At 40.5% G+C, this 24,499-nt stretch overlaps 1 protein-coding gene across 1 annotated transcript in view; it reads left to right on the top strand.

The window, feature by feature from the left end:
* LOC140235680 (SNW domain-containing protein 1-like) overlaps positions 1–24,499 on the top strand; it is a 126,767-nt gene that overhangs the window by 42,583 nt on the left and 59,685 nt on the right. The window contains exons 5-8 of the mRNA XM_072315704.1: positions 2,089–2,184; positions 3,156–3,262; positions 16,343–16,447; positions 24,056–24,125. Of these exons, the coding sequence (XP_072171805.1) occupies positions 2,089–2,184; positions 3,156–3,262; positions 16,343–16,447; positions 24,056–24,125 (378 nt within the window). The remainder of the gene's footprint in view (positions 1–2,088; positions 2,185–3,155; positions 3,263–16,342; positions 16,448–24,055; positions 24,126–24,499) is intronic.

The raw sequence follows: 24,499 nt of genomic DNA, 5'->3' as shown, positions 1-24,499 counted from the left end.
CTCGTAACTTTTGATCCCTATGTCCGTTTGTGACCAAACTTGGACGGTAGATGTCCCTTGGGGAGTTAAAGGTCATCACAAGGTCAAAGGTCATAAGCAGGTCAATTAACTTCTGGGAGTTATAAAAAATATTAATTCCTTGTACGCAAATGGGCGAGACACAATTTGGCACTTGCCTTGTTTTTTCAGCGATGCGATTATGAAAATATTGTGGTATATGATCTGGAAGTAGGCCTAGCATAATAAAGAATAGATACGATTTAACAACAGTTTATTCAGATAAATTTAGATATTAGGGAAAGATACACTGTACGATTTTCAGGCAATTATTTACTTTACCCCTGTTTTGACTTGAATTTTATTTGAGTTTTCGGTAATTTAAAATTCTTCCCTTTTCTAGCACAATCGTATAGGCCCCCTAAGATTGTTTCTTTTTTTTTATGCAATCAATCCTCTTCGGTAAATGTTCGTGATTACAGTAATAGCACTGTACTCGTAGCCCGAATCTGATCTTGCAATATTACTCACTACTTTTTTTAGCAACCAAGTAGCCATCCTTCATGTGCTGCACTTATTACTGATTGCGGCTGTACATGTTGTAACACATCTGGTTTTGTTTGAATTTGCATTGTAATGTCAGCCATGAGTCACCCTCTACGCGACCATTATTCTCCCGATCACGCAGTTATTCTGTGCACGCATACATATACACTGTATGATGTTCGCCACATACATGGTGCGTTGCTGTTCTCTACATTGTGCCAGTTTGCGGCAGTTTTGACCAAGTGTTCATCTCATCAATACAGCATAGCTAGCTAGGCACTGCTCGCTGACTGTGATATGTGAGTGCTGCTGGTAGACACACGGAAGACCGGTGCGTAGCGGTGCGACATTGCCGTCGCTCCCTGTAGCTCTAGATGTTCTTGGTGAGCTACATGTACACCCATGTGTTAAGTTTGCAAAGCTAAGAATGTGATTCTTGCGATTCTTGTGCAACTGTCTGCTTGGAATATTTAGTTTGTGTTTCTATGGGTTTCTCCACATGACGTGTACAAGTATTACGCAAATGCATACACAGTATTCTGTAGACACACCACCTCCACACGCAATGTATTGTACATTCAGCACTCGTGTTCTGCAACCCCGTCTTGCACTCGATTACATACCGATGGTATTTTCTTTTTGTTTTTATGGTGATAGGTGATTTAATTGTCCACCAGAAAATAGTGTTGAAAGAAGAACATCGATTTCCATTCAATTCATTCATATTCAAGTCGATTCAATTCCAATTGACAAGCATGCAAACAATCGGTAGGCACTTTAACTGATACCATGTTGAACATCGATAAACGTCAGATAAGACGAAGAAAATTCGAATTACACAGACCTCGAAGTTGGCATACATCAAACCATTTTCTTCAGTCCTGACTAATACGAGGTATGCGATATTGACTGTATAGCCAGTCATCGAATTAAACCTAGTTCAAGGAAAGTAAAAAATCAACACATTTGTGACAAACGTGTCATTTTGATATTTTGCCAATTATATGAAACTGTCGTCACACATTGTCAAAATGTACTATAGACCTATTGTGAGAACTATGCATTATAGTAGAGGCATACCACTTGCCATAGCTACATTTCTGGTTTATTAAATTACATCATCCAGTTCTTTCTTTCCAAGCGAAGTGAAGTGGCGTGCAAAGCTGCCATTTTGACGAAAACAAATATGTAGCAAATACATATTTTGCCCTTGAATTTGCGCTTGCGCTGTCAAGCATGCAATTTGCAACTGTTTTATGATTGATCGTGTAAATTACATCATTCCTCTCTGGTTATAATGCTTTTATTATATCCGAGGGTTGTGCGTAATTTACATCATTTTTTAGAAATAATAATGCTACTTATCCTTGTGACAAACATGTGACAGCATTTTGACCAATTGTGTATCGGTATGGTCTATATAGATCAAATAATATTACACCTAAATTTGAAAACCTATCTTTAAGGTCTCAATGAATGTGATGTATACGCAGTACATTGTAATATATTAATATTCATTCTTCAAGTCCTATTGCCTTCTTTCAGGTCATACATTCACGGCCACAAGATTTACTTCCGAGAGAAATTGGAAATGATGATGACCCTGACCTGCAGAGACCAGATGAAGAAGCGATTGAAGAGGTGAGTTTTCGTGCTCATCTATCACCTTCTTGAAATCACACCAGTCATGTAGGGACCTCTGTGTTACAGGTGATGGAAAACTGTGAAACTGTTGTTTTACGTTAGTGACCCGCAACAACAAAAGGATCCGAAAATCAAGGGAGGTCGATTTTCTGAAAATGACATGAGATTATTCCCCTACTCTTCTGCTTTAATTTCACACATAACATGACTCATAAAAGTACTCAATTGCGGAGATACAGAGGATTTTATGAGAGCATGTCGAGTGGTCTAGGAAATCAGCGTTTTGAGGAAACCATCTTCAAAGTTTTCCTTCCGATGCAATCATGATCAAGGGGAGGTAAGACAGTGTTCCTCTCTTGACAATAGAAGGCATGCTTCATCTCTTGACAATAGAAGGCATGCTTCCAGCAACCTCTGTGATGTTCATTCAAGCTTAGCGCCAGCAGTCTACGCACGACCAATCAGTAACCAGGATGTCACGCACTGACCAATAAGAACACTCCCTCATTGCTAGGGGCCATGTCAGTCTGCGGCGCTAAATCCAAATCTTTGGACGCGTTTCCATTCCGTTGAAAGTCAGAAAATCATGGCTCAGAAAAACGCTAATTTCTTGCTTTTCCTTTGATCATTTAGCTTTGAAATTTCAGCACATAATAGACAAAACATCAGACTACAAAATTATGTCATAAACAGAAATCCCATAGTTTTGACCGATTTTGATGATCTCACTTCAAACTCGATTTTCTCAGCTCAGCCATCAGCGACTTTGGGATCCTTTTGTTGTGGCAGGTCACATTTTTCGCTTTCTTTACCTTAATATGATGATTATGATGATTACGATGACACCACATTGAACTGACAAGAGCTATTTTCCAGTCTCCTCTAAGTAAGTTGCAAAATAAGTTTATAAGGATGGTGAGTATTAGAAAACCTGGAACTATTTCACATCCCTTATTTACCCTTCACAGACAGCAGAGAAGACAAGAAATGCTCTGGAGAAGATTGTCCAATCAAAGATATCTGCTGCTCTTCCTGTTCGTCATGCTGAAAAGACAGCACCAGCACAATATATCAGGTATGTGACAGCTAAGTGTCATGTTGAAATTTCTTCTTTCTCACTGCACATGCAGGAGTGTTTATACAAAATCATATCCGTATGACCTAAGCTGAATCTTATTTTGACTTTTTTCACATGTATTGAGTAATGCATTGCCGTGGTAATACCAACTTTTCATTAAAAACATACCCAAATTTGTGGGTTGGACTACTTCTCACTTTAAGACAGTTTGTTGAAATTTTGCAAATGTGATCAAAGTAATGTGTAGTTGTGTTAAGGCACCTTTTTTGTGAGTGTCAAGAAGTGTGTGGTCATGGCAACAATACTTTCATACAAATCATACAAGATATTATGGATTTTGAGAATTACTCTCAGTTTTATGCCTCTGCAACGAAGTGTCGCCAGAGGCATTTTGTTTTGGGGGTTATCCGTCCATCCATGCATTCATCCGTAATCAATTTTGTGGACAGCGTAAATTCAAAACCATTTGAGTTATCCAAGTGAAACTTGCCATGTGAATGTATGAGTGGACAAAGTTGTGCCTGTAAAAATTTTGGGCACAGATGCTGAAGGTCAGAGGTGAAAGGTCAAGGTCAAATGATCAAAATGACACTATTTTCCCCCACATCTATGTAATGCCTGAAGGTATTTTCTTGGCCATAGGGATCAAAAATCATGTGAAAAATGCTAAAATTTCACTTTTTGTACTCCATATCTTTGAAGTGGTTCAAGGAATCTTCATGAAACTTAGTACATATGCATGAACTGTCTGTCAGTGTTTCTCTGTGGTCTTCTATGGTCATTGGTTCAAAGGTCAAGATCAAACTTCAAGGTCAAATTCTCAAGATTTCACTATTTCCCCCATGCGCATGCAATGTCTGATGGTATTTCCTTGAAACTTAAAGGACAAGTTCACCTTCATTAACATAAGGATTGAGAGAATGTAGCAATATTAGTAGAACACATCATTGAAAGTTTGAGGAAAATCGGACAATCCGTTCAAAAGTTATGAATTTTTGAAGTTTTTGTGCAGTCACCGCTGGATGAGAAGACTACTGCAGTGTATGATGTCACATGCGTACAACAATAAAGGAAAATATAAAGAGAATTTCACAAAATTTCATCTTTTGAAAAAAGTACACATTCCCTTTGACTCGTTACTGACATATGTTATGGGTAATATTATTCCCATTGCCTTTAGAAAGATGCAAGTCAAGTGCTCTTTTATTATGCGAAAAAAGTGGAAATATGTTGAATTTCCTTTACATTTTCTTTATACTGTTGTACTCATATGACATCACGAGCCTTAGTAGTCTCCTCATCCAGCGGTTCCAACACAAAAATTTAAAAAATTCATAACTTTTGCATCGATTGTCCAATTTTCCTCAAACTTTCACTGATGTGTTCTACTAATACTGCTGCATTCTCTCAATCCTTATGTTTATGAAGGTGAACCTGTCCTTTAATTTATACATGGATATGTATTGCTACGTAATAATACTCTGGGAAAGTCTTTGACCATGTGATCAGAGGTCAAAGGTCAGAAGTCGAGTTCTAGAATTTTATTATTTACAGGCATGAGATTTCTCCGCGGATCTGCGGATTTCCACGGATTTTGAAATTCTGGGGGGAAAATACAGTCGGGAAACTTTCTGTGATTTTTTTTTTTTTTTTTTTGCAGCCACCATATCTCGCCGTACTATCTAAAGCAACGGATGCTGCGTGTGTGATACCGTACCGTAATAGCTGTGATATATCGGCATTGCATTGTGTGAATGGTGATGAGGGCATTTTGTCAGCGGGCAGCTGCTGCTGCTGTGCGATGTTGCATGCATGATGATGTGTGAAATGGACTGTACATACAGGTGTACTGCTAAGGAAAGAGCGCATGTGCGCGTCTATACTCTTTGCTGCTAACTACAAGTAAGTGGCGTGGATGTGAAACGTGCGTGTCGATCTACTTCTAGCTAGCTTGCAGTGTGGTGTGATGCACACATGTGTGAGGCTGTAGCTGTAGCTGCGTATTATGCATGCTGCCGCAGCGTTCAGCGCGATGCGCTGCTATTGTATCCCTCCGGCTGATTACGATGGACTGCATGATGGTTGGCGTGACTACATTTGTCATCGTGATTTTGTGGACCGGTGAGAGTATTTTTTCTTCAACGAGAAAATAAAGACCCTCGATAAGGATGACCCTCGTGTAGCAGATATTGAAAAAGATGCCTCCAATAAGTTCAAGGGGCAGTGGTTGGACTCTGAAGTTGATCTCCCAGCACCAGTTTCGTCTTCTAGGCCAGCGAGTCAGTCGACTTCCTCGGGACCTGGAACTTGTGATACATCATCCGCCGCGAGGATTCGCTTGGGCGATACGATAAAGAAAGCTGAAGAGGCAGGGAGAGTGTTTTGTACAATGTACCACGCACTCATCAACTACGGAAGCCAACAATGCTAAGCTGTGATTTATAACACTTTTTTTGTACCCCAATGAACTGAATCCAGCAAGACGTCACCTGGGTGTACATTACTTGGGCAAGAGTTCCTTTTGCGACAGCCACCCAAAAGTGAGTGCGTGCATCCGTGCGTATCGCAAGCAAGGTTAAGCTAGGTAGAGTTTAATGTTAGGTATAGATCTGCACTTATGTAGTACTAGTGTCATTGGGGTGGCTGTCTCAAAAGGAAGTCTTTCCCATTACTGTGGTGTATGGCCTCACATTTGAGAAGGTATAACAGTTAAGCATATTCCTTCCTTTAGATTTTGCAAGTGTCATTCATGAGTTCAGTTATCACAATGTTTATCTGTAAAATGTACCTCATAACAATAGTAAATTTCAGTTGTAAATTGCATTAAAATAAGTTTTTTCATACCTTAAATTTCAAAAAGTCCTCACCGTGGGAGAGGGGACACCCCCCTCCCACACCCTCCCCCCGCTCGGTCGCTCCACTCCTTCACAAGTCCCTCCTCTTTTTTTTACATTTCTCTGTCTCATGCCTGTATTTAACTCTAAGATTACGCTTTTTCTCCATACCTTGAAGATAAATCATTGCATAAACTTAATAGATCTACTTGTAGGTCTATATACTGTACAATGGTTATGTAGAGAAAGATTTTGGCCATGGGTCAAAGGTCAAGAAAAAATTTTCAAGTGTCAGAAATTTTCTCCTATTTTAACCCTATATGTGTCACATACTGTAGGTGAAACCCGAATGTCAGACATTTTGCTGTGCGCAGACACGAGATTGTTGATGGACAGTTCTGATTGTTATTATTGACATTAAATAGTCATGTTATACAGCATTTGAAGCTTATGGATTAAACTTTCATGTTACATAATAATCTGAGTGTAGGACACCCTTTATGTCACATAATTATCTTTGCAGACTTACTTCTACACATTAGCACCTCATTTTTTCACATAACATGCACTTGTATCCAAAAAGGTCTACACAAATGTGGTAGAGAATTTATTCAGCTTTTAGATTATATGATTTTTTTTCATTAATAGCATTAGTACTTTTCATTTTTTTATGAAAAAAAGTTTGTGGCAATTACAACCTAGATTTCACACATTCTGTGTCATTTCTGATTATATGAATGAAATGTTGGTCTGAAAGTAGATAAAGTGTATTTTGTAATATCTAGTCAAGCTGAAAATATAAATTGAATTTTGCTTTTTACTTTCAATTTTGATTATTCATGTCCTGTAAATATTGCTCTAATGGTAAGATACTGTAAAGGGTAAAAAGTGTCCTTTTCAGCCGAGTATGATAGTCTACAGCTATTTGCACTCTTCTCATTGAAACAGAATGGAACTGTCACTGAAGTCATTTTCTTTACATGATAAACCTTCATTGAACTGACGTTTCATATACAGTAGTGACGGTTTATTATGCAATGATAAACCAGGGAGGTGGACTCTTCCCACCTCCCTGGATAAACAGTCAAAAATACCCCAACTTCGAGACTGTGCTGCTTCAGGCAGCCAGCAGGAGGCTACTGTAACCCTATTGCTCCTTACACCTGGCCCCACTGGCCCTGGCTAACTAGAGACCCATTGCACTGCTGTTAGTGCCGAATGAACAGTTACAACTGCTGCACCAAATGTGCAGTACCGTATTCATCCATTCTGCAGATATTTATGAGGCCGATATTACTGCAGTTATACCCCTTCACAAAATGTAAAAATGTTGAAATCCCTATCCTAAATATTTTCACATATTTTACTATTTTGACTTACATGAAATACATGTAGGCGGAAACTGATCCATATGTACGGTCTTTTCATGGCACACGGTGATCTCTATAACAGCCCCACATATACAGATTCGTGTAAGTTCTCCACAAAAGAAGCCTATGGCAAAACTGTACACAATACATTGCAGCCACCCCAACTTCTTGGACTTTTAGAAGGCTTTCCTGATTTGTTGGAAGGTGGCAAAGCTTTTTATGCCTCCCCATGAAGTGGTGCCAGCTAGGCATTATGTTTTCAGGTTGTCCATCCTTCTGTCCATCCTTCCATCCATAATCAATTTTGTGGACAGCGTAACTAAACAACCTTTAGCGGTATCTAACTAATTCTCGCTATCGCCAATGACGTAAAAAGTACCCGGATGTTGATTTAAGCGTCATTTACGGTGCATTATGGGATAGTCCGGTAGCAAAGTCACTTCCGTTCGTACGCGCGTGATACGTGACTAATGCTATCTACACACACAACTGACCGTATTCTACGTGTACTTCCTGTTTTCTCGACTTGAATTACAGCTTTAATATGATTTGAAATTTCTCCATTCTTAAGAAATTGCTGTTAATACGACTATTGGTTGTTGCTGCAAAGCTGCCATGTGTTGTTCGCACAACAATAAATGAAAAAAATCTGCAGAAATAGGACCCTTACTGGCATGCGAGACGTGACGTGGCCGCGTGGGTGAAGTTTGCGGGTGACTCCACAGCGCAGTACGTGCACGCGCGACTTACTAGTAGTGGTAGTAGCACTATTAGTACTGTAGGCCTAGTGCCTACGTACATTGTACGTACTGTACTTACTTGGAAGAAGTTGCTTCGGAGACAGGATAAGTTCGAGATCACTGTTCGTTCCCGATTGTGTTCGCGACATTTCGACAGAGAACAAATGTAAAAAAAGATGGGCATTCCATGACGATATCCAGGTGGGTGAATATTTTCCAGCATATTTTCAGCGTATGCAGAGATGACTGATCTGTGATGTGCACATCGATCGCATGATCAAGCAGTATACGCTGTACCGGTATGTGTTAGCTTAACTTATGCGCTGCGTGCAGTGTAGTGGTGCATGCTAATGCAAGGCCGGCCGCCGGCGGGGACTCGACTACAGTGTACGAGTATGACAGGCCTGGCCACTCGCTGGCTCGGGCGGTACAGCCGCCTACTGTACTAGTATCCGTGGTCGGCGCGGCGCTATAGGTAAGGTACACGTACGCGCACGCTAGCGTTGTGCAAATTATGCTCCCCGCCGGAAGTGCCCTTGCTACCAAGTGCACTAAATCTTGACGAAAAAGCCACATCCGGGTACTTTTTACGTCATTGGCGATAGCGAGAATTAACTATTGGGTGCACATGCTCGAGGTTAAAGGTCAAAAGGTCAAGGTCAAATGCTCAGAATTTCACTATTTTTCCCATATCTATGCAATGCGTGAATATGTTTTCTTGAAACTTAGTGTATACATATACGACCCAATTAAGATTCTGTGGTGAGAGTTTTGGGTCATGAGGTTAAAGGTCGAGTGAAAATGTTAAAAACTCACTTATTTTTCATATCTTGGAAATGGTTTAAAGACAGCCAATCCCTTTTGCATGCAAATTTTTGAAAAATTGGTGAGAACACTTATTTATTGAAGAAAACACTATTTGGAAACCTCCTGTAAATTTTGAACTCAAGTGGGTCTTTATTTGTTTAGTTGAATTGACCGTTAAGATTTGAATAATTTTTGCGAGCTTCGCAAAAATTACAAATCTAAATACTAGTCTAGTTTTACAGACCTGTGTGATGCACTTAGTTGTACATGTAGTTCATGTAAGTGGTGTGTTGTTATTTGCCATTGATAACAAAGTAAGAGAAGCTAGTGAATTCGCCGCTAGTGAGATAGCTACATTCAGATCAATCGCGGTGCTCGCTGCTGTGCTGCCGTGTGTTTTGTACATCATGCTGCAGCTGTGCCTAGTACACAGAATACGTTACGGTGAGCGTTTGGTGCATTATTTGAATTTTAATGGCTAACAACCTTCAAATATCACAGAAATGTTATAGATTTACAATAGTCTTGTCATTCTGGTGGAATATATCACATTCTGTGCTATTTGGGAAGGAATGCAAAAGGGACGGGCCATCTTTAATATATCTTCATGGAACATAGTATATATGTGTGTACTGACTAGCAGTGATTAGGGAATTTTAGGGTCATGGTTCAAAGGTCAGGGGTCAGAGGTCAAGGTCAGTTCTTCGAAATTTTACTCTTTCCCTCATATTTATGCAATGACTGCAGGATTTTGTTTTTTAACTTGGTGTATACATGTATTACCCTATAGAGATTCTGTGGGAAGTAATTTTTTTTTTTTTTTGTTTTGGCCAAAAAGGTCAAAGGTAAAAAATGTCAAAGATCAAGTGCTGAACTTTTCTTCTTCCTCCATATCTTGGAAGTGGCTCAAGTTATTTTCAAACTTAGTATATAATGCATGTTCTGCCTGACAGTGATTCTCTTATGAATTTTAGGGTCATAAGGTCAAGGGTCAAAGGCCAGGTGAAAATGGTAACAATTTACTATTCAATACAGAAATTGCACTTTTTCTCCATGCCTTGAAAATTACTCGGTGCATAAAGTTATAAATGGGTCAAAGTGAAATAAAAGTCCTCGAATCCCCAACTACATGCTCTCCTATTCATCCAATTAAACCTAGGTCAAGGAAGGTGAACATTCAACACATTTGTGACAAACATGTCATTTTGATATTTTGCCAATTATGTGAAACTGTCATCACACATTATCCACATGTACTATAGACTATAGACTATAGACTATTAGGAGAATCATGCATTATGGCATAGACATATCTGTCACCATAGCAACATTTCTATTTTCACACTAGATTTAGTTTCCTTACACTGTCAGCCAATCACAAATGAGTTTATTTATAGTGGTAGCACCAAAGCCTTTGGAGTAATCTGTCAATCAAAATAGGGCCAACTAAATTGGCCCTTGCATTTACGTTGCAGGCTTTGGGCCAATTTCATGACATAGATAGGATTAAACATAGCTCTGTCATTTTGATTTATTCCCTGTTATGCAAAACTGTCATCCCACATTGTCAAGACATACTCTGGACCTGCTGTAAAAGTGGAAATTTTTTTGTGCATTTTGTGCAACCAGAAACTAATATTAGTAATTAATAATTTATGATAATTATCTTTAATATAATCTATAATTAAGAAACAAATATTTTTGCTTGCGATATGTTCCAGTAGTTGATGCCTTGATTACGCAGAATTAAAAACACACAAAACGCTATTACCAGGCCGAAAAATTAGTCGCATGAAAATATCCGCTTTTACAGTATTGGGAGAACCATACATTATGGCGGAGACATACCAGTCGCCTTAGCGACATTGCTAGTTTAGCATTTAATTTTGAATTTGGGACATATGATCACTTTAATAGGCAATTGTGCAAGACACCTTTTTTGAGTTTCAAGAAATGCATTGCCATGGCAACAGCATTTGCATACCAATCATACCAAAATTGATGTCAAACAACTCTCCAACTATAGTATAAAGGTACAAAATTGAATCATTGCACCTGTACTTAGTGTTTTTAGTTCTGAGAATGGTTTCACATCTGATCCTGGATGCTTCATCAGCTCCTCTGACTTAGTGGAAGGAAATATCGTTGCCGATCGCCACAGACGTACTGCGAAAGTTATTGTTCAGAGTCATCAGACGAGCCAGCGGTTTGCCAGTGAGTGGTGGGGATGTTGACATAGGGGAATTAGTCCAAGGAGATGGTTACTTGGCAAGGCTGTATTCTGAACACTTTTTCAGCGGGTGATTTCCCTCTTGGGTAGGTGGTGGTGGTGCCCGATATGGTATCAGATGGATCTGCTCCTGCCCTGACTGTGGAGGCTGCCGTGCGCATGGTAGATGTGTCTCTTTAACTTGACTTGTTAGATGAGTAAGGACACTGGCCGAAGTTGTATCCACACTTATAATAGTGCCACTGCCTCAGGTTGCGGTAAAGATCCTCTCTGTTTCATACAAACCCTGTTGTATTTGCGACAGGTAATCAGCCTCCTGTGGTGAAGATCATTATTGTCAGCCATTTGGTAGGGATTAAACCTATTTTCTTTATTCGCAATTCTCTCCATAGGTGCACCCACCCTACTCTTAGGCAGCAGCGCTTGGCATCGCTTTGGAGGAGATTTCCTTCTTGTGCGCAAATTGCACATTCTGATGATAGAGTGTACTTCAGCAGCCATGCCACTTTAGATAAATCTACTTTTCAAATTTGCCAGCGTTTTCCTTTGCCTGATGTGTGCACCCAGCGGGCCATTATGCACATCCCTAATAGCATCAATTCGGAGCTTTTCTGGCATAACAAGTTTCCTGGTGATGTTCTCCAGTTATTGGATTCCCATCGACAGCATAGTATCTCATCTTTATCTTCTGGCTGGCTCCATTAGACTCAGCATGTTTTCACTGCTGCTGATTTCTGTGCAATTTCTCCCAAGTCTGGACTTCTGTGGTCCTTCTCTTTTCGTTCCATTATCCAGTGCATGGAATCATCAACAAGCTGAGCTTCTTGCAAGTTTGCTGTGTTCATGGGTGGTTGAGTAGCAATACCTCTGACATCTACATTTTGTTGACCTTCTTGTTCTACTTACATAATCCCTGCTTTGCACCTGACACTGTGTTAAGAGATAGTGTTGCTTTGCTCTTGGGTTATTACCTCCGCCAAGGAAGGAGGAGGTTAAGTGATCATCGTGTTGGTTTGTCTGTTTGCAAAATAACTCAAAAAGTTGTGTACGGATTGCAACGAAACTTGCATAAAAAGTTGATATTGACACAAGGAACACCTCGTTCAAGTTTGGTAGTGATCCGGGAATTTTTATGGATTTTGGAAGGATTTTTCATCTTTTGGCGTATAAGGTCAACGAACTTGGGGTTCAAGCTGCATGTACTGGAGGTTTACAGTGTACATACGCGCACCAAAGCGCATGCTGGATTGCTCTCCTTGGACAAGGTGCCATGCAATGAAGTAAACAAAAGGCTTCTATTTTGGGAAATGAGTTGCTGGCTTGGCGGAGGTCTGTGCTCTCTGAGTGCTTTTCTAGTTGGTAAAAGTTGTTTTCCATCGTCTGCTAGCCCTGTGGGTTTTCTAGCCTGCCATCAGACCTTCCAGTGTGCTGTCTGTCATTTCCCTCCGTTTTGTCTCTCTTCTTGAGAGGACAAAAGCGGATGAGATGCCCCATCTCTCCACTCTTGTAGTACTTCTCTTCTCATTACTGGCAAAGTTTTTCTTCAGCCTTGCCTTCTGTGTCTCAGTTCTGCTAAGAAGTTCTCAGCCTGTTGACCTGTTCCAAATCTGTGACCAAGTATTCTCAGCAGCTCATGGTATGAGCATCTCACATAACGCATCAAAGTGCCTTGCCCTGCAGACTTGCCATTAAAAAAAAAAAAAAATGAGGCTGCCTCAAGGTCATTCCACCCATTTACTTCCTTTGCAAGCTTCAAAGTGATGTTGGTGATCCATCCATGAAGCTTTGTCATTGTATCTGTCTGTGCCAAGAGAGGTCACTGTGGCTTAACCCTAAAAGGGCTGGGGTGGGGATCTGCCCCCTCAATTTCATGCAATATTTCTGCAATGCAAGAAGACCTCACTGCAAGGCTTCTTTACTTTTTTCTTTCATGTCTTGCTCAAATTTTGAGACCAAATTTGCAACATCCACACATACCATTTGAAGCCACGCCCATTTTTATGACGGCATTTCACCCCAAAACTGGCACAATTTTTTTATTTTATGTACAAATTTCTTATGGAAAACAGTGCTCTGTCATGATTTCACTGTCCACTCTGCTCATTACTCGTCAAGACAGTCATCAACAGTGCTTAGAACTACAAAGTTAATATTAATGACCAAGTCAAGGGATATAACATACCATTAACTGTGTTTTTTGTTGATATTATTATTGTTATAAAGCAGAGTCAGTTAAGTGGTCCTCCAAGAAGGCAGTATGATAAGAAATCATACAAGCAATGTTGTGCAATAAGCAAACCAACCCCGCGTTCACATTGGTACCCGCGATGCGGGGACAGCCACAAGAGATCTTATCTTTTTTACGACTGACCGTTCACACATTTTGGGGCTTGGAGCGAGCTCTGCCACTTGAATCCAGGCATAGCGCATGCGCATATTTGATGACCACAGCTGGACGCTATCAATTGCGCCCCAAGGTCACTCTCCCCTCCAAATCTTGTCCCTGTACCCGACTTGCTTCGCGGGGACAAGGGGACAAGTCCCAGCGAGCGTTCACATTATGGTTTTGGAGGAGAAAGTCCCGCAGCGTGGGACTTGTCCCCGCATCGCGGGGACCAATGTGAACGCGGGGTTAGACACCAGAAGGCTCTGACAACATATCCCCAAGCAGCTGTATCTACAACCCCAGGGCAGTGCCCTTCCCACTACAGCTCCCCCTCTGAATCCAAGAGCAGTGCCCTTCCCACTACAGCTCCCCCTCTGAATCCAAGAGCAGTGCCCTTCCCACTACAGCTCCCCCTCTGAATCCAAGAGCAGTGCCCTTCCCACTACATCTCCCCCTTTGAATCCAAGAGCAGTATCCATTTATACCCAGTACCTCTTGCACCTGGACCCTATTATACTTTGTATGCCCCTTGACATACTGTATACGCTATATATTTCGCGTGGGTTTTATTTTCGCGAATTTTGCGAGTCGGGAGCTATTTGCGAAATTAACAACATGCGAAAATATTACCTTCCAAAATGAATCCCTTGCCTTGATGATACGAACATTTCAGTACTAGTAGTGTCTATAACATGTCACGGCTTACTGAACAGACCATACTGGCTAAGCTTGTTTACGTACATATAGCACGTCCACGTCTAACTACTAACTAGTATACACAGCCCAGTCGCTGTAAGTAGCATTCGCACAGCACAGCGTATTAATAGCGTCTGGGGTGGTCGGGCTAGTCCACGTCAATCCAGAGCCAATCCATTATCGCAACCCCTCGTACCACTCGTCAGAAATCTAGTGCGATGGACTTAACCACTTCAAAAATGTTGAATTCTAACTAACTAGTTCGCAGAGTTTGGTAAGTTTTTTTCATGCAATGTATAACTAGTATCATTCTTATTTGCTAGTAAGTTGAAAATTCACACTTTCTTTGCCACTTCATATTTTCTCTGGTCCCCCAATCGCGAATTTAACCACTCGCGAAAATGTGTGACAGCGGCAATTCGCGAAAAATTTATGTATGCGAAAATTATAGCATATACAGTAGTTCATACCCAGTACACGCTTCTGTGTGCACACACACTGCATACCCTGGGCTGGTCCATTTCTTGAGAGAGGTGTCTCTGTACCAATTTTGCCACAGTACTCATGGTATTGTGTACTCTCAATAACTTTCCACAGATTTGAGCTATGACCACCAAACTCACACCATAGGTACATAACTTAACCCATCTGCGTACAAGCCTCTTTGTTAATCACTAATCTCGTTCCTATAGATCTGTTAAGTTGGCCGTGAACTTTGCCACGATCTTCACTACGGCACGATCCACACTGTCTGTGTCATTCCCACTAGGCAGGAGGGTTGATGTGTGTATACTCGTGCGAATGTGCACTTAGTTATCTCAATACAGCATTACACTATGTAGTTTATGCTATGTGAAATTTATGAAAGAAAATAATAAACTATGTATGAATCATGAAAAAATATTATGCTTGTGTGTATTTTATTCATATTTCCTCGTCATTTCAACCCATTTGTTATCACATCTTACCCACACGCAAATCGAAGCATCCACAACGTTCTCAAGCTCCTCGAGATGGCTCGGGGACATTCCATTCAATGGTTGTTTTGTTTGTTTGTTTGTTTGTTTTTTTTCAACGTTGTCAAATAACTCTTATGTAAGCAAGTTCTTTCTACGGCTAAGCTATTTTATGAATGTATAATATGCTTAGATAACCTAGTTCAAATTTGCAGAGACACAGAAAAAGATTTGTTATACAATCATGATATGTTCAACTACTCATTCACCCTGTGCTGAAATCCACATGTCTGCTCCAAAGGCTTTATCGCTATCGCTCCAACTTTGATCGCGATGGCCCAGCGTGCTGAAACATGCTGAAAGACCACGCAGCATGTGGCATGGTACAAACCTTTGTCTCAGTAGGGATTTTTGTCAAATACATCTTGGAAATGATTGTCAGTAGTTTGCATAAATGTCACTTTTGTTTGATTTGCATATTTTCTCCATTTCTGTTGTGTGCTGAATTTCATTTGTCAAAACCAATGTTTTTGTGTGCAGTACTTGTCTGTGATATTATGTTAGAGGTACCGTTTACCAGTGAGAGCAGTGATTTAAAAAATGTTCGAGTTATCAATCACATTTAATGTGTGTGTAGGTCAGTTGTATTACAAAACATCCTACCATATCAAAATTTTGAAATAAAGCTTGAAATATATAGCTTAAAGGAGATATCACCATTTTTGTCACTTAGCCATAAACTGTTGGCAGTTTAGTCTAAAAACAATGTTAATTATAACTATTGTTCACATTGTGTATATTCAACAATACTTAACAGTGATTGTATTGATTAACTTTTTTATACTGGTTGTTTCTATCCCTAACTCGCATTTTAAAACTATTTTGAAGTACTGCTAATGGTAAAAAATGCCTTTAACTTTTGACATGCACTGTAGGTTACCATGCCTGGGTCATATAACAAATTCATGGAGTTCTTGAACAAATTATCTGCTTTGTTATTATCATTATAAAGAAGCAATCATATTGACTTCATGGCATTATCTATTTTTCCTTTACAGATACACACCATCACAACAGGGCATTGCTTTCAACTCTGGAGCTAAACAAAGAGTGATCAGGATGGTTGAGGCACAGAAGGATCCCATAGAACCACCAAGATTCAAGTGAGCCACTGTGTACTGAAATAAGATAATCATTCATTAGTTATCCCATCCTGTTCACCTAACAATCACATAGTGGATTTGTGGATTAAACATTGATCACAGGATAGATCCTGGATAAGTGTCTTTGCTATATAAGCTCCTTGCCCTGCAATGTACTAGCCTGCCTCTTTTCATCATTTACATCGAGAAATCATGTTTCTTGATCTGTGCAGCTGGATGAATCAGGAACTGCAAAAGAAAGGGGGGAAAATGGGAGGGGGAGAAATATGACTGTCAAATTGCACATCTTTGTTTGATCCAGGACATTTCTTTTAAAGTGTATCAATACTGTGAAAATTTACTTTGTGACATGGAAGAGCATCTGAGAGATACCTCAGTTATGCTCCTCATTGTTTGTCAATTTCCTCCACAATGTAAACTAATAGATGTTATACCTGGAGAATAAGGAGTTCATTCCCAAATAGCTCGGTATGTTTTCCTTGTGTGCGTCCGCTCATTTGTAACTGTCACACGTACAGTGTTCACCGCTTAATCAGGAGGAGTCGGGAGACAAGCTTTTCTGCCGTTCAAGCGGTGCTCCTGTTTAAGCAGTGGCTGGTATTGGCCCATGCAAACCACACACATACCTGCCAACCATTCCAATTTTGGCTGAATCTTTCAAATTTTTTAGCTCCGATTCCGAATTCTGATGTTTTAAAATCAAAATTCTTATTTTGGGGTAAATCAGCGTAGTGTTGACATCATTGAAATGGCTGTATTATGCTACTAACACATTACCACAATATTTAATGGCTCGAGTGAGCGGCTACCATAACACTAATGCGAAATGCACTTTGTTGTGGTGGTGTTTTCACATACATACAAAAAAGTCATGTGCACACTGAACTTAGGTGTGTGTCCAGCTCCCTGAACTGTAACTACTGGAAGGGACGCTGTGCACACGTACACAATGAAGGGCTGTTGAGCTCGACGCAAGTGTTGAAGCCACCAGAGTGCTCCAACGGCCATTTTGACTCGCCGTTACCCACACATTTCTTCAGTGATTCTCCCCAACCCCAAAGAAGCGCACACAGTGAGGTGCGTGCGTGCGTGGTCTTCACTACGCAAAAGAACCGTCGTGTCTTGGGAGACTCAAAATGGCAAATGCCGGCTTCTCTTCACTGCACACAGTGCCCCTTCCAGTAGTTAAGAGTTCATTGGTCCAGCTTCAAGTTTGTGTAGTAATGAACCATACAACCGCGTGCTGTGAAACGTACCATGTTAAGCAGTGTACTATCTCTTCAAGCTCAAGCTAGTACTGTACCCATACTACTGTAATTGAATTTCATGGACAATTTTGCCTTGTTGTTTTCATCCCTTTTTAATGGGCTAGGTCTACTTGTATTGTGTAATATATAATGGAAGTTCAACCAGTTCGACGAGTCATATGATTGATGTGTTATGTCAACGACAACGTGGGAATTGCATGAACTAACTTGAACGTTGTAATTGAAAGCCATCTTACTCTTCTTGGGATTAAAGTAGATGTTTCGAGTTTGAGTAGACAAGTTTATGATTAGATTTGATCCACTTTCACTTTTATAAGTTTTAGTTAGAGCACTGAACTTAAGTGCGCAAGACCCTATACATATTTTTTGAAGGCATACTCATGAAATGAGCCCCACCACACTGCGGGCCTACCAACTGTACAGTACTACAGGAGATTGATAGACCCCTACCGTAGATCAGTACGTAGGTAGTTCTTGTAGATTCAGCCCCACTGCATGGCATTCATGACCATAGCATACTCAGTAGTAGATATGCAGAGTGGTGTGTGGGGCTTTGTTGCACAGTACTTGTGAACGCTGTTACAGTTTGTACACAGTAGCTATATGGTCAAATCATATCCTATCTACATTCAATACAACTGGCTGTCTGTCTCTCAAAGTACACTGTATGCTATTGTCATTGGCTACGCCGAGAAACCCGAGAGCATACAGTATAAACACAGAGAAACTAAAACAAAAACAGCCACTCACTGTACACACTCGTGGCACACCCCCAGTGTTCGAGTGTCCCCCATTAGTTCATCTTCTTTCATTGCTTGTGACCTGAAGAGTCAACATGTACGTTCTTGAAAGAAAGATATTATTTATAGGGGTGAAGGTTCAGGTGTAAGTTTCTTCAATTTGTCTCCCTCTACGAATTAAATTTGTTAAGATTGCAACTGCTGATCTGTAAATTAACAAACACGTCAGAAAAAAGGAACCAGTGGGACTCGAACCTTTCATCTACTGCTTTCCGGACAGCAACACTACCACCAGGCTGTCCCTGGTTGCTGGCAGTGACACAATGAACATGAAACAAATACCCAAGCTCAGAAATTCCGACATTGTTATGTTTTAAGTAGTCCAAGGCGGACAAGGCATATTAAAGGAAAGGAAGATATTATTTAGGTGTACTTTGAGAGATGCTCAGATAGCACTAGTCCTGGTCCCCTTTGAATGTGTTAGAATGGTCCAATTCTAATAAGTTGAATCATTTTTCAAGCTTAGAACTTAGTACTTTGACATGGAAACATAAAATATTGAGCTGGGCAGTCATTTAAAGGTCTGTTTCTCATCGGAGGAAGAGAGGTTTGGCTGCGGGGCGAGGATGGGGACCTCGCCCCTTCCCCGTCTTTGTTTCTCAAACTGTGTTTTTATGTTTCATAGGCATAATGCTGGATTGATTTTTCGCCCTAAAAATCCTTTTGCTCTTAAAAATCTGTTGACCCTTTCATGTCTTGACTACACATGTCCGCGCACTTGCATTTTTCGATCCGCATTGACACTGGGCTGATTTCAGAGTGCCTGCCGCTTTCATTCACAAAGTTGGGAGCACCACAGGATTCTTTCAGGAGCGTTTGGGTTGCTGAAAGGCAGGGTGTCCTGACGATATCCTCATGACAAGTTGCCGAAGGTGTGAGGAATTTCATTTCCGTGTCCAAATTTTGGTCTCGATCAAATTTGGACATGGAACTTTCTTCTCTCTCCCGAAGGTGTGGAAACGCCTGGACATGTTTAGGACAGTGAACGGACTCTTTCAAGAATGAGCGGAAGGTTGCTGAATAAAAGGGGAATACTAAATTTGCTTTTCACGTCTTGTCCACGCCCTAGTGGACACCTGGTCTTATTGCATGCTTCTCATGCATGTGCATGTCGGTGCTGAGCATCGTTTCTTCCCTCAACGACCAGACTACGCGTTTTTTGTTTTTGTTTTTTTTTGAGCTGTCATGCGTAAATATTTCAAGCTACCAGACAACACTTTACTGCCAGGCATTCATATTTGTCAAGCCCACCGGAGGTGAGGGTAAAGGGATCGCCTGCGGCGTCTGTCCGTCCATCGTCTGTCCGTAACACTACAAAAACTTCAATAACTTTTTACTCTGGGCATCAATTGCAATCAAACTTCGAGGGAAGAGGGGTCATACAAAGTTTCACATTTTACCATATGTGAAGGTCACCTCAAGGTCAAAGCTCACATGCAGGGGTCAATGACCTTTAGGGCCCAATGTTAAGTTTTTATGGCGCGTTTCTGTTATGGGTCATAACTTTTGATCCATAACTCCATTTGTGACCAAACTTGGATGGTAGATGTCCCTTGGGGAGTGGATGATCACCACAAGGTCAAAGGTCACAAGCAGGGTTCAACGAACTTAGCGCTCAATGTTAAGTTTTTATGGCGTGTTACTATTATGGGTCATAACTTTTGATCCATAACTCCATTTGTGACTAAACTTAGATGGTAGATGTCCCTTGGGGAGTGGATGGTCACCACAAGGTCAATAGTCACAAGCATGGGTCAACAAACTTTTAGAGCCCAAAGTTAAGTTTTTATGGCACGTTTCTATTATGGGTCATAACTGTTGATCCATAGGTCCGTTTGTGACCAAACTTGGATGGTAGATGCCCCGTGGGGAGTGGATGGTCACCACAAGGTCAAAGGTCACAGGCAGGGGTCAACGTACTTTAAGGGCCCAATGTTAAGTTTTTATGGTACGTTTCTTTTTTGCTATAAATGTTTACCCTTTTATATCTCTTTTTATCTGTACATCTCTTTTTTTTATCTGTTATATCCCATTCGTGTACAATTTCTTGTACGCGAATGGGCGAGACACATTGTGGCACTTGCCTTGTTTGGTGAGGATGCTGTACACTAAACCATGCACAGTTCTTAAACCTGCTGATAACCACAACAACAAGTACACACGCGCTACGACACGCAGACAAAAGAGTAATAAAAAAATGACAGTACAGTCTCATAATATTTGGCAAGACAAACCTTTGTTCATTTGATCCACCAAGTAACCCTTTTTAAGTTCACAGTATATATCAAGTCACGATGCCTATGATCTATCAATGGAGAGAAAGAGGCAGCACAGCTACTTTTACTCGTTAACAACATGCAAGTTATGACAACACTGATTGCGATGGACACTTTTTTCTCATATTGATACATGCCTCCTTACGCTGTCTGTCACACGCACACACTACACACATACTATGCACAAACAGAAGGGGCAGCACGTATGGAAGGAGACTCAGTAATACACTGAAGGGGTGGTGAGTGCATGAGTAGAAGCTGACGACACTTGATATATCCACCTGCACTACATGTACGTCCTACTGCATAAAGACAAATGTTTTGACTGTGCAATATATCTGGAATTCGTTAGAAAGTAACCCTTCTGGTAAGGAAATTAAATCCTCGCGATTATTTCTAAGGATTTACTCATTAATGATGGACAACAAAAGTGTTTCAGCTGGACTTTGTCCCCTTAACCCTAAAGGGGCTGGGCTTTTTTGGCTATGCTCAGACCGGGGGGGGGGGGGGGGGGGGGGGGGCAGATTCCGCCCCCCCCCCTGAGATCTCGGCCATCGGTGGTGCGATCGCGATGAAATTTTGCATGCGTGAGACCCGCGTCATAATCTACAAGATTGTGTATAAGATTTTTTCTAATTTTTGATCTGTAAATCTGTTCTAGCATATTCAACAATTGTACATCACAAAAACTTCCAAAACTCATTTCAAGTCTTATGTATTTTATTGTTTTCAGAATTTCTTATTTATTTCTTTGTTTTTCAACTTTTGTTTTTTCTTTGTTTTTTCATTGGAAATTGTCACTGACCACTTTTCTACCATAATTAGCACAAAATTAATCAATGAAAGTGATTAATTGTAAAAATAATCAGGTTTTTATGCCTTTCATGACAGAGCACTGTTTTCCATAGGAAATGTACACAAAATCACAAAATTGTGCCCGTTTTGGAGCGACATTCCGTTACAAAAATGGGCGTGGCTTCGCAAAAGTATGCGCGGACGTTGCAAATTTGGTCTCAAAAGTTGCGCGAGACTTGAACGAAGAAAGTCAAGAAGCCTCGCGATAAGGCCTTCTCGCGTTACAGAATTATAGCGCGAAACGTCGAGGGGGGGGGGCGGATTCCGCCCCCCCCCCCCCCCCCCGGCCCTTTTAGGGTTAAAGTGAAAACATAGTTTTTGTAAGGGTTTGAGAACCTGTCTGGCACCATTTCATATTTGCTTGCAATGTATCGAAAGAGTCCACAAAGAAACTTACCTGGCTGACGCGATTTGCCGGGATGATGAGTCATTTTGGAGTATTTTGAGAAAAATAATTAAAGTCGGAAAACCGACTTTTATTCCAGAAGGATCCAGACTAACTCGGTCTCAGGGAAAACTTGACCCTATTTCAGACAATTTACACGCAGTTTGTGATCGCCATATTCTACTGTATAATACCAAATGAGGCCTAACTGAACAGAGAGGAAAGTGCGTGCTAATCCTGTACAAAACAAATGGACAGCGCGCAGTCCTCAAGCCTATATGCACATCACCTCAGTTGCTGAGACGCGCTATCTTTGAAGTTTTTGTTGTTGTTTATCAAGCATCTTTGATTGTTTTTAGAGGTGCTTGATAGGCGCACACTAATTTTGCATGCGCGCCAAAGAGGTTTTTGATGCGCGCGTTGTAACAACTCGGACCATTACTGCGAGTAGCCAGAACGCGAAGCGCTAGTTTATACAGGCCGCTCCCATAGTACAACACTGTACAATCCAAAGGGACAACCAATACAACTCAGCCCGCCGTCAAAGCGAGGCCGAGTTATCCCCGAGTCCGAGTTTAGCCTGACCCCGTTCGGGTAAGTTCTGAGACTGAACCTTTTTGGTTAATATTTCGCATTTTCGTTGTTACCCATCGAATATCTTGTTATTACAGCGTTATTCCGCACATTTCCTAGGCAAACGTTCACATTTGGGAGCGAAATTTGACAACTTTTGCAGGTGTACCAGAACTATGTTTTGGCTTTAAAGTGGGTCATGGTTTCCATTAAGCAGTGGAAATGACATATAAAAAATATCTTTACATCAAGTTTTGTTGCACTTAAAGGGGAAATCCAGTCCAAATATAAGTTGGTCTGATTTTTAAAAAAAAGAGTAAAATCTGACGAGTTCAACAGTAAAAATTTGACTGAAATCGGATGCAAAATAAGGAAGTTATGACAATTTGAAGTTTTGCTAATTTCTGCAAAACGGTTCTTGTACGGTGCATATGAATATTATATGCAAATGAGTGAGCTAACCATGTCATAACCTCACAATTTTCCATTGATTGTGTACAAAAATGACAAAAACTCAATGTTTCTGTCATCGAAGTCTGAAACATCATGTTATTCGTGGTTGAATAACTTCAGAATAGTGATCACTTAGATACACCAGGATGTAAGTCTCGGGTGTATTTACTGCGTTTGAAAGAAAAACTGGAAATTTCGGAATTTTATGTTTGAACTATATGGCAGGTTGTGAGGGGATGACATGCTCACTTTCCCATTTGCATATATTCATATTGACTGTTCAAGAACTGTTTCCTGAAAAATTAGCAAAACTTCAAAATGTCATAACTTCCTTAATTTTCACCCAATTTCGATCAAAATTTTACCATTGAACTTATCAGACTAACTTATATTTGGACTGGATTTCCCCTTTAAGTGGGTTTCTTGCTAATGCAGTTCCTGATTAACAGGTGAGCACTGTACTACGCATGTATTCTACAGATTGTGTAGAAAGCTTGAGCAAACAGAAAGAGCAATCCACATGAAAATATCCAATCTCATTGTCTGACGCCTATCCGTAGTGCCTGTCATTTAATCTAAAATTAAGACGTACACTTTTGAGTGCACATTGTAATATTATTTCTACTTGTAAAGAGCTTCACACTCTCATATTTTCAGAAAACATTATTAAACAATGCCTTTCCATGCCACAAAAGAGAATTTTCAGGGTATTGATGGATCTCATAGATCTTTCTCTTGTTACAAAGCTGATATGATATTAATAATGTATCATATGATATGACAGAAGATCTGTCGGTCACATTCATAGATGAGAATGGTGTCCATTGTGAATCCAGACTGTTTGTGATTCACAGTGACCATGATGGATTTCATGAAAGTCTGGTTATAGCATTGTGTACTCCATGTCCTAAATTGAGGGTGTTGATATTATATGTTTGATGATGCGAAGTTGATTGATGCTGACAGGTTGAGTTCTTGTGATGTGCTCTTCTCCATAGGACAAATAAGAAGATTCCACGAGGCCCACCATCTCCTCCTGCCCCAGTGATGCATTCACCAACAAGGAAGGTTAGTGCCTTACTGAGTTGTAAATTAATGGTTGCCCTGCAGGCTGACACTGCTGTGTACTAATAATGAGCAATCAGATATTATCAATGGAACAGTTCATTTGATTTCTAATTTACCAAAACTTGGAAAACTCTATGAGCTGCAAGCAGTTTGGAAAGCATGCATATTACATGACCCACATTTACATTGAAATGACATACAATGTATTTATGTGTGTGCTGTCCATTGAATAGCTATTTACATTGTAACTCCAACCAATGTGTACATTACATTGCAAAACAGGTAATGTCAAATGCTGCTAGACCATTACTAATTTTTGTAGCATTAGGGCAACATGACTGGAGGGTCACAGTAAAATGCGCTTGTGATGTTTC

Source organism: Diadema setosum, chromosome 1 (genome assembly GCF_964275005.1).
Source record: "Diadema setosum chromosome 1, eeDiaSeto1, whole genome shotgun sequence".
Taxonomy (NCBI): Eukaryota; Metazoa; Echinodermata; class Echinoidea; order Diadematoida; family Diadematidae; genus Diadema; species Diadema setosum.
This window is presented reverse-complemented; position numbering and strand designations above follow the sequence as displayed.